This window comes from Desmodus rotundus, chromosome 7 (assembly GCF_022682495.2).
Source record: "Desmodus rotundus isolate HL8 chromosome 7, HLdesRot8A.1, whole genome shotgun sequence".
In the NCBI taxonomy this organism is placed as follows: domain Eukaryota; kingdom Metazoa; phylum Chordata; class Mammalia; order Chiroptera; family Phyllostomidae; genus Desmodus; species Desmodus rotundus.
Window position 1 is genome coordinate 56,395,409 of NC_071393.1, and position 12,021 is coordinate 56,407,429.

The 12,021-nt window shown below is 33.7% G+C and overlaps 1 protein-coding gene across 3 annotated transcripts in view; it reads right to left on the reverse strand.

Moving 5' to 3' along the window:
* G2E3 (G2/M-phase specific E3 ubiquitin protein ligase) overlaps positions 1 to 12,021 on the reverse strand; it is a 72,421-nt gene that overhangs the window by 16,489 nt on the left and 43,911 nt on the right. For all 3 annotated transcript variants that reach the window (XM_045188311.2, XM_024551369.3, XM_053928551.1), the window contains 7 exons: positions 11,192 to 11,293; positions 8,685 to 8,809; positions 7,503 to 7,668; positions 4,986 to 5,092; positions 3,986 to 4,102; positions 989 to 1,113; positions 749 to 881 (listed from right to left, as the gene is read on the reverse strand). In XM_045188311.2, the coding sequence (XP_045044246.1) occupies positions 749 to 881; positions 989 to 1,113; positions 3,986 to 4,102; positions 4,986 to 5,092; positions 7,503 to 7,668; positions 8,685 to 8,809; positions 11,192 to 11,293 (875 nt within the window). The remainder of the gene's footprint in view (positions 1 to 748; positions 882 to 988; positions 1,114 to 3,985; positions 4,103 to 4,985; positions 5,093 to 7,502; positions 7,669 to 8,684; positions 8,810 to 11,191; positions 11,294 to 12,021) is intronic.

Sequence of the window (12,021 nt, forward strand, 5' to 3'; positions counted from 1 at the left end):
ACTATTGTTACTTTTGTATATTTTTCTCCTTTTGGCTAGAACAAGGCTCTATAAACTTTTTTATAAGCCACATATATTTACAATCCTAATTTTAGCTGAACCGACACCCGACGCAGTATAAAGATGTAACTGTAGTCCTATTTATATGGCTAAAAATGATTCTGGAAGTTATTCATTTTGCTGTCTTATGAAGATAGGCATTCATACAATAATACTTGTAAGTATGCCTTAGACTTCCTACACAGGTGACATTAGACCTGACATTGATAGTAAATATATGAAATAAACAAATGATAACAAAATAAAAAAATTAACCCTCTATATTAAATGATTCCTTCCTTTTTAACAAAGAAACACAATACCGTGTTATTTTAATTTCCTGTATTACTCTGTAACCAAATGACAGTTTGAGCACATTTTCCAGATCCATTTTTCTAAACTATCTTGAAAATCTCTATAATGAAAATATATTTTACATCATGACTCAATATAGAATAAAATCCTAATATCACTTCATATATATGCTTTCTATTTATAATGGAATATGATACTTTATATTCCTGTTTCATTTTCTTTTTTAAATGCTTCTTGCATGATTTCACAATCAAATGTTGGGTCCTGCTGTTTGAAAAACACTCCTCCACAGACTACTGTGAAGACCAGCTAATATTCTAAGTGTATACAGACACTTCCTATTTAATTTTCTCAGAATAGAGTTTTATATTTTTCTCCAATTCAAAATACACACCTCAGCAGATCTTTATGCTGGGCTCCAGGTGACTGTCTGGGTAATTTAGGTGATGATTCTTCCAACAAACAATCATTTATTCCAACATTGTTAGTGTTGGGTAATGTGTGTTTTTTGGCTTTTTGGAAACCCCCTGCAGATTTAAAACCCAATGTGAGCATAACAGAAATATAAGTAGAAACTTTTTGATAATATACATTTGAATAAGAACATCTTTATTCAAAATTACAAAATAATTACCTGAATTGTAGAGAATACCTCTACATTCCAAACATTCCCAATTTTGTTCCCATGATCGTAGTGAGGAACAGGCCAAATGTGTTCCACTGGAACCACAACACTGACAGCGCTTTATTTCCCATTTGCTGAAGAGATACAGAGAAGCAGATGTTGATGTTTTGGTGATAACTTAGTCATATTCCAACCACCCACAGTGCCACAGGCCTCACTGTCTGCCTCACATATACAACCAACCCAAAGGAAGTCAAGTACATTATCTGCTTTGATATATTGCATTATTTTTCCTCAAAGCATTTTTTCTACTTTATTATTTATGTTTAAATCTCCTTCTCTAAATGTTCTCTTAAATATAAATATGTACATCAACAAGCACATACAAAAAGAATATATATGTCAGAAAGAATATGATTAAAGAAAAAAATTTTCTTTTATATTTGGAGAGGACTATGCTCATAAGGGAAATTGCTATGCCAGTGTATCTGATATGGAAGAAGCATTCAGCCAAGTATATTACTTTAGCTAAAATATTATCTTTCCCATCCCAGATGAGGCACTGTTTCCTATAAAAAGCTTGCTCAGACATCTCAGGTACTGTACAGCTCAACAGGACCCAGACTCACTACCCGGCCCATTTTTGTATTCTCTCTCAGCTGCACCCCCCACTATGTTGTGTGATGTGTGCCGGTCCATATTCACATTTTCTGTGGGGGTGGGGGTTGTTGGGCCTTATCTTTGTTTGGTTATAATTACACTCTCTCTACATACAATGGATGCATTCCCTGAATGTGCAGGTGATGAGAGAGGTAACTGGATGCTCTCCCTCTGGTATGTGTGGGCCAAACTCCCTTTGTGTGAATATGGGTACGTAGGCGTGTGTCCTATGTGTCCCAGTGACCCCTTCCCCAAACAGTTCTGCCAAATAAGGGTGAAAAGAAAGAAAGATGACAGCTAACACAAGTGCCTACTATACACCCAGCCCAGTTCTCACTCTTCACACGAAAAGTTTAATCCTCAAATTTTAGAAGGTAGGGAAACCACTGTTATCGCCTTAAAGAAGAAGAAACCAAGGCATAAAGGAGGAAATAACTTGTTCAATCAAGTTTATCCTGCTAGTAAGTCTCAGAGTGAGGCTTCCAACTCAGTTTGCCTGCTGCCAACCCATGCTGCTAACCATTAAACCAAGCTGCCTTCCAGCCACTAGGATGAGGGGGAGAGATTACAAAGAAAGCATTTAGATAGTAGCTATCTGTGTCCCAGGAGAAGAGGCAGGGATAGTAATCTCAAGTAGCTGCCAGAAAAAAACAGAGTTGGTACCTGTTGATGGGCCAGTGGTTTATAAAAAGTGTGTATATGTATATATAATTTATTATTATATATTATATATACATACATATTTATATCTATAAATAAAATCAGTTAAATAAAACAGCCTACAAAGAATTTAGAAAATATCAATATTAATAAATGCATTGCTTCTTAGAACTCTAAAGTGCTTTTATTGTTGGAGTTTTCTCATCTGTGCCTCAGCACAACCCTTGGGAGGGGTATTGTTATTGAACATTCAGAGCCACCATATTAAATTATGTAAATGCACCTTACTCAGTATCTTCAAAGACATCCCTGCCCTTACGGAACTTTTAGTCTAACAAAGACAAATTTAAATAATGCAATTATATTGTAACAAGCATAGTGAAGAGAAAACCCAGCCCAGAATGGGAAATTAGAAGTGCTACCAGCTGCTTAAGGGAAACTTCCAAAGCTACCAAGACCTCAGCTGAGTCTTCGCAGGTAAGTAGTAGCCCACCCAGCCCAATCACTTTCCATGAGGAACAAGGCTGCTAATACCCGGCTCTGTACTTTAAGTTTCACCTTGCCATGTTCAAATACTGTTGTATAAGAGAAAAAAAACTTAATGAAATTTCCTACATAAATTTCTACAAAACTGGCTTTGTCACTTTTTATTCTGCCTCTTAAAAAATAAAGAGACTCTGGATTTCTAGTATCCAACACAGTATAGCACACACAGAAGGCACAAAATCATTGCTGATTAAGATTAGAGCCAATATCTACAGACATTACATTACAAAGGAGTAATCAATAAATTTCAAATGCAAAACCCTTTTTATAATGATCAAAAAGAAATACTGCTAGATTAATCTAGTTAAATTAACCTCTAGAACAGGGCCATCCAATACAAGTACAACGCAAATCATATGTCATTTAAATCTTTCTAGTAACCATATTTAAAAGGGAAAAGAAACAGGTGAAGTGAATCTGTTTCCAAAATATTATCATTTTGCTCAACACATAATCAATATAAAATTATTAAGGTATTTTCAGTTCTTTTTTCTTACTGTTATAGGCTCCCCAAAATTCATATGTTGGAGTCCTAACATCCAGTACCTCACAATACCACTGTATTTGGAGATAGGGCCTTTAAAGAGATAATTAAGACAAAATGAGGTCATATGGGTAGACACTAATCCAATATGACTAGACAGAGAAAGAGGCAAAATCATTGAAGATGTAGCTAAAAGAGAGTCATGTACAAGCAAAGGACAGGTTTCAGAAGAAATCAAATCTGTGGATGCCTTTATCTTGGTCTTCTAGCCTCTAGGATTGTGAGAAAACAAATTTCTATTATTTAAGCCACCGAGTTCATGGCATTTTGTTATGGCAGCCCTAGCAAACAAAGACATACACTAAGTCTTCAGTATTCAATAAAACCACATGTGCCTAGTGGCTCTATATAGGACCAGTGCAGCACTAGAAAATAGAGCCTCATGAAAATGTACCAAGGAAATAAGTTGCAATTATGCATGCAATAATTTTTCTGTAAACAGATGTAAATATACATTTCATCAATATACCTCATCTCGTTAAAACGTCAAACATCCTAAAAGCAAACACATTTTACTAACTATAACTCTGCTTACTAAGCTGAAGGTTTCAATAAGAACACTTAATAATTAAGCACAAGTGAACTTGCCGATATACCTATTAGGCACATTATAGTCTCTCCCTTCCTTGCAACGACATCTTCGTACATCACAATGCTCATAGTGCTGCAGCAGCTCTTGATAAGCATTTTCCTCTAACTCCCAAGATGCATCTCTGTAAGTGAAGCAATATATAAAATATACTTTGACCTAAAGCGTTACATAAAAGGATTATTAATGAACCTAAAAATAAAAACTTTTTGCATACTTAGGAATGAGGATAAAACTTGTTTTTTTTAGAATTAATCATTCTCTTCAAGATATAAATCCATTAGTGTCATTTTATCCTACACTTACTCTCTCAGTGAATTTTCAAATGCTAAATGAAAAATTAAGCAGAAATTTTCCTAAACTTACATTTTTAACATTTCACTGCCATTGTTTAAAGTTCAAGTTTACTAACATTATTTCTGGATTCCATCATCATCTTTAAGTATTAAGAAAATTCTTCTCATACCTTTTATTTATTTATTTTTTATTGTTGACACTATTACAGAAGTCCCCTATTTTCCTCCCTTCTGCCTATCTCCACCCATCCCCCCCCCTCCCCTGGCCCTCACCACATCATTGTCTGTGTCCATGGGCTACGCACATGTGTTCTCTGACTAATCGCTTCACCTTCTTGTATTCAGCCCCCGCCCCACCGCTCTGAGATCTGTCAGTCTATTCTCATAAATTTTAAATCATATCTTAATTCTCTTAACTAATACATACCATTTTGAAGCCTACTATACTTGTGTATAAATCAATTAATACTATATACAAATAAGGTGTTTATTTTAAGATACTATAAATCAACTAACGAGCCATTTAAGTCACAGTCCCTGCTCTTAAGAACTAGAAATCTGGGGAGAAGGAGGCAGTGTCAAGGGTGGCTTTACATTTCCCCATTTGAAATGTCTGCTTGTCTATCATCACATAAGCAGACATAAATGATTATTTCCACTCATTAAATCCTACATTTAAAATACCTTTTGTCAAAGGGCTATGTTACTTACTTTTCAGGAATATGAATTCCCATTTTCAACATCTCTTTCTGAAACACATCACTATTATTGCATATTGTGCACCTGAAGAAAAACACTCCTGCGTTTATTGCTTGAACCTGTAGTAAAAAATAGAAAACCTATCATGAACTTTATAGCTAACAAAACGTGCTATTTTTCACTTAATACATTATGAAATTTTGTGTGTTAATGGTTCTCAAACATTGAGAAACTAAGTTATCCCACTGCTAAAATTTGGAGATCTTTTTTCCCAATGGTCAAAACAATTAAGCTAATAAATTGACTGTTCTTAGCTTTACTATATATTCACCCATATATTCTTCTCAAACCTTTGGTTGTCTAATATCATTTCTGTTCCCAAATACTATGTTGCCCACCTCTATGAATAAAATAGTAAAAATCTTGAGTTACTTCATCTAGAAAAGATGTTTAAGTGTTACATAAAAAGCACCCTTGATTCTTTTTCTAACTCAATCTGTTAAATTTTCTTCCTAAGAGCGGAGAAGGATAAAACCCATTCCCACTCTTTAGCAAATCCCAGGACAGAAACAGCAGGCAGAGGGCATGTGGGAGGAAAGAGAAAACTATGAACCTACCAGAAAGTGTAGCCAATATTTAGTAAAATAAAAAAAAATAGCAGCACACATTCATTTAACAAATATTTAACCCCTCTATGTAGGTGCCAAACACTATGCTATGTACCAAAAATAGAAATATAAAATGTCTTGGATTTTACTTCAAGAAAAAGTTTTTTTAAGTATATACTTGGGAAAGGAAGAAGTATGTCAGTCTATGTAAGAGTGTGATAAAAATGTCACAGGGATGATGAAGTCAAAGATAATTTTGGAAGAAGATACAGGGGTCTGTCAGGAAAACGGGACAGAAGATGTTACAAAACCGGAAAACCACATGTATCAAGTCTTAGTGGTGGTAGGAAGCACATGTGATTAGAAAACTAGTTAACAATATACTTAGGAATTACATGCTGGCCATAGTGAACAAAGGAATGAGGCTAAACAAGTAAATCAAAGCCAGCAGTGTGAAGAAATGATAGGAAATAGGGCATGCAAGAGAAATCTAGTTAAAGAAATAAAAAAAGTGCCTGAAGTTAAACCACATAAAAGGCAGAGAACAGCAACAAAATAGGACGCCCAAAAATATATATTAGGAAGACCTGACAGACTTGGGAATGCTTTGTGCTTGGTGAAGAAAGAAGTGAACAAAGATGAATTCAGGTTCAAACAAGTAGCAAGTATCACACCCACACCCACACACACCATGTGGTAGGAAAGTAACAAGTTACTGAAATCTTTGAACCTAAAGGGTCTGCAAGCAATGGTAATAGATACCAAGGTCTTAGTAAATACAGATATAATTCAAGAAAGTGTCTAGTATGGAGGAAAAGAATATCATACAAGATACTGAAGGTATCACCAAGACCAGAGCAACGATGGAGAAATCCAAACAGAACAAGAATAGTGACAATTCTAAATATACCCAGAGTGAAAAGTTTCCATCATTTTTTTTATATTAACCTATAGTCTCTCCTCAAAAACTCCCAATGTATCATTTGTAGTGGTAAAAACAATGAAGTTTGCTTAACCCCATATAAACTGTACCCTCTGGATCCTTTTACAAACACTTCTTTGTAAGAATTGATAGAATTTCCAATGTTGACCCAACAAAACAGGCTCCATCCTGCCACTTTTCACTGAATAGTCCTAAATATAAATGTTAAGGCACATAAAAATAACTAAAAGTAATCAATTCAACTTTACTACTTTGACTACTGTTAGTACTTTGAAGAGTACTGAAATACATTATGTTATGGATTTACAATATATCCTAACTTTAAACAAAACTTTTATGGATAATCTATAATCGGTAGTAATGTTTTATTTTAGTAAACAATAATAAAAGACAAGCATTAAAAACAGTATTAAACTTAAGTAAATGCTTTATTTGGCATTCTATTAACTGTAACTGTCTGTCCGTTGGTACTTTCATACATGTATACTACATTTGATGTTATTAATAACTAATATCTTTTTAACTTTCAAGTATCTTCTGAATAAAATAATATTAAATTGTTTAATGTCAGGTTTTATGTTACTTCATTTATTTGAAAACTTGTCATCGGGTTTGACGTACAAGAAAAAATGCCTGTAACATTTAAATAGCTTAGCTTACAGTTAAATGATTGTTTCACTTATCTTCATTTTCTAAGCTTAAATATGTAAATAACTTGGGAATTAAAACCTGCTTTTTTATTCATTGTGAAATACAAACAAAATCCTCAGGTAAGCATAAATTAAAAAGTAGTATCTAAAGAATTAAAATATTGTACACTTCTAAAGGATGAATTTTATATGTAAAATATGCTTCAATAAAGCTGTTTTTCCAAGTTACAAGTAGTATTAGCTAAAATACACGTTAATTCTTTCCAATTTTAAATTCAAATCAGCAAGCAACAAATTTGTATCAGAAAACATTTACAAAACATCTTACCTGCAAACAGTCTCTATGAAACCAAGCATTCTTACAACAAGGACTTCGTAATATGTTATAAGTTGGAATGGGCTCAATAAATTCCAAACAAATGGTGCATGGTACAGAGTCTCTATAATTATTAGGTGTAATTATTTGAACAGGTCTATGGTTCCAACAAAATGACCTAAAAATGTAAATTATTTAAAAGCAACATCTAATAAATTACAAAGCACAACTAGGCTAGCATTATAATTCACATTTATAACAGAAAAATTACTCATATCTCTCTAATAACTAACGTACATTAGACTGGAACCTTAGTACTATCAATCAGTTTCACAACCTACGGCCATGGTGAAGTGAACTTTCCAAACATAAGCCTTTCGTGGTAAGACTTACCTCCCAGAATTTCAGTAACTAACATTATGTTAAGGATCCCATGTAATATTGTTAGCAAAAGAACATACAAATCATTTTATTTAATACTATAAAATTAAAGAAACTTAAAAATTAAATATTTAATCATTTAACAAGTAAAATGCAAATAACTTATTCCTAACCCACTAAATTTATTTCCATTGGTATTGTCAAAACTGCAGTTTTTGTACATAGTAAAAATCCATTAACTTGGTCAAGAACACAAAGACTAAAAGAAATATAACACTCATGATACCCAATATCAAAATCCATACAATTCTGATATTTAAAGCTGGATTCAGGAAGCAGTATTTTCAGGAGCATTCCAGGGCATGATATTCATTTTTTGGACTCCACCAGATTTCTACACCTTCAATTTACTCAAAGAGAAATAAATATGGCTCTGTGAAAGAAAACTGTACAATTGAATCTGAAGAATAATATAAAAATCTAGAATTACATAAGGTGAAAATTTTCATTGTCTCCGAATACACATTGATAGTTCCATATTATATTCCAGAGCTGAAAGCTGAAGGTATAAATAATCCCATTTCAGACAAGGCAATTCTCAAGACTCTGAAGATATAAATGACTCCATATATATTCCCTCTCTATGTATTTATACACTACATATATATACATATATATATATATATATAAAGTATATATATTCAGTGCAGCTTTGAAAACAAATTTTAACAAAAAAATTTTACTACTGGAATACCCATATCCCTTATGCACTTTTCTTTAAACATCATCTCTCATATTCAACAGTTAACTTACGCAAAATTGCCAGTGAATTGAAAAATACATTCTCTCTGAAGACCACATGGGAAATGGTAACTTCGTTTACATCGAGGTGCAACACATCCAATTGAAGCACCATTTTTCTTGCAAACACAGCATTTCTAGAAGAAAATAAGAAAATAGGGGTCATAACAGAACATTTGAGCATGATAATATGACTTAGATATAAATGAATATTCCTTTTGTGGAGTCTGAAAATTATTTTCATCATACAACAGCTGTGATGATGGTGTATTAAATAAATTTCCTGAGAAAACTGTTCTACCCAGAAACAACCTGAAGACACTAAAGATTTACTCCTACAACAATTTCTGATATAGGGAACGTTTATAATCTAACATGTGAATGAGAAAGAGAAGCTTCTTTTCCTTTCTACTTGCAAAAACAAACAAAAGGGTTTATAAAAATAACGGCTATACATGAAAGTCTCATTCAAATCTCAATAGAAAATACATAATTAGGAAGTATTCCCCAAGGAGAACAGTAAAAGCATACTAAAAAACCAATCTGTAGAAAAATTGGCTAGGATTACTTTATCCTAACCAAATTAAAAAGTGTTAGATACTTACAGTAAATTAAACAGTGAGTCCCCAAAAGACATGTTCAAGTCTTAATTCCCAGGTACCAGGATGAACGTGACCTTATTTGGAAATAGGGTGTTTGTAAATGTGATCTCGAGATTATCCTGGACTTAAGAGTGGTTCCTAATCAAATGACTGGTGTCTTTGGAAGTGAAAGGAGAGGGAGATTTAAGACAGAGATGCACAGAAGAGAAGGCCATGTGAAGATGGAAGTAGAGACTGAAGTTATGCTGCCACAAACTGAGAAATGCAAAGGCTGCCAGCTGCCACCAAAAGCTTGGAGAGAAGCATGGAATAGATTTTCCCTCAAAGCTTCCAAGAGGAATCAATTCCTCTGACAGTTTGATTTGGAACTTCTGGTCTCCAGAATTGTGAGAATAAATGTCTATTTTAAGCAATCTGGTTTGTGGTAATTTATTATGACAGCTCTAGGAAAAAACCATAATACCACACTGCCACTAACTGAAAATACAAAAGTAGTATACAAACAAAGATTATTAGCTGAATCAATCATTACTAAAATACAGAGCAGTACCTAAAACATCTTGGAATCCTTAAGATGGCCATTACAATGGTCACTGATGAAGAGCTTTTACAGTGTTAATGCTAATCCCTCAAGCACCACCAAGTCATAGGAGAATACTTAGCCAACCTGATGCTCTCCCAGTAAAATGATATACAGAATTCTAGTTTAAGGTCACAAATGGAGATACCTCTTCAGGATCAAGATATTTTCAAAGGTTCACATTACAGTATACTCAAGAGAGAATTCACATGTTTTAAGAAAACAGGTATTTCCAAACTGTAAGGGGACTTTTAGAGGCCATCTTTCACAAGTTCACTATCACCAGGAGGTTGAGGAACTTTGAAACTAACACTCATATGTGGCCATTAGATAAATGCCACTGATAAACTTTCTCAAGGTTTTTCCTTGGGCTCTAGAGCCTCTATTTTACCATCAAGTCCCTGAATCCTCAACATATTAAAAAATAATTGCCTCCATTTCTTTGCCTCAACTAAAATAGGGAACAAACAGAACATTATTTTAACTACCTGTTGCAGATCGCAGGCCCCTACTCTATCTTCACATTTAACCTTCTCATTCTCTTTCATTATTTCTACTCAGATCATGTGGAAACCTACAGTCCTTTCCTTGCACATAATCTAGTAGCTATCACACAGAAGACTCACAGATTATGATTAAATGAATGAGGAGTTAATTAAAAGTTTAGAATACTTACCTTGGAGAACAGGAGAAGGCAATGACCACGAGCACACAATATCACAGAAGGGCCAGAAGAGGTGTGGAGATCATAAATTATTGGTCTACAAAGTTGTGTAATTTTTACCTCAAATAATCATTCCAAACCAGAAACTGAGGTGTAAGAATGAAAAGTGAATGGCTGGATTGACAGCTTGGAAGAACAGCAGGGTGGAAGTCTGTTCATAATTCTGATGGAGAGTGAGTGAAATGGCCTTAGCTGGGGGGCTCAGTTGTTTAGAGTGCCATGCTCATATGCCAAGTTGTGGGTTCAACCCTTGGTCAGGGCACATAAAGAATCAACCAATAAATGCATAATTAAGTGGAACAACAAATTGATCTCTCTCTCCCCCAAATAAATAAATAAAATTTTAAATAAGAGTGGGTAAGATGATGGGTTAGTTGGACTAAGATAAGGAAGTGAAATCAACATTGTCACATATATTACCCAGGGGCAGTTTAACTCCATGTTATTTGTAAGAATACAAATGTTCTAAAATTCACCATATTTGACAGAAGTAAACACTGGAACATAAAATCAAAGTCTTACTAATTTCTAGTGGAGAAACTGATGAAGAAGACTTTCCTAGTATTGATAATATTTATGGTATTTAGTGTAATGAGTAAAATAATTTACTTACCAGTTTGGAAGCTCTATTCACTTCTTTCCTTATGTCTTCTATTAGAAAACCATAAACTCCTTCTTCTTCTTCACCTCTCTGCCAAATTCCACTTGACATCAACTACGAATATATTCTCAGTTAGAAAATAAGCTCTAAAAAAGTAGTTTGGAATAAATATATATCTAATATTTTAATAAACATAAGCATAACTCAAATTTTAAGTACCTCTTAACTTTAATAGTTATTTTTCATGATCAAAGTAAGAAGCTACTCACATTTTTTTTATTTGAAAGACATTGTATATTAATAGTTCATATAACCAAATTGGTTTCTCAAGTATTTCAGAAAATAACAGAAAAAGGAAGGAAGGAAGGAAAATAACAACAACAACAACAACAAGCCCTGCAATTAAGCTTTAGGGGAAAAAGGCAGCAAATACTGAAAGGTGTAAATTTAGGAACAGCAACAGTGTGGAGACAGTAGAGATTATCGGTGATATTTCAGGCTAATTTATAAATCTAACTGGATTCTGGATCATAAAAGGCACATTTACAGGGAAACCTATTGACTTGTAATTAACATAAATGTTCACATTTTTAAAAATCTGATTTTTAACTTTAGCTTAAATATATTAAAAGAGCATGAAACAAGAAAAAGCATGGGACTGTGAATAAGAAACCCTGGCTTGCAAACCAGGCTCTGTGTCCAACTCTCTGGATCCCTAGGCAAGTAATTTAATGTCTGACCTTAAACAGAAAAATAAAAACACTGGCTGGGCTAGATTACATTGTCTCTTCAGTCTCTTTCAGCTCTAACATTTGTTGCTATTTGTAACATTACTTTCCCGT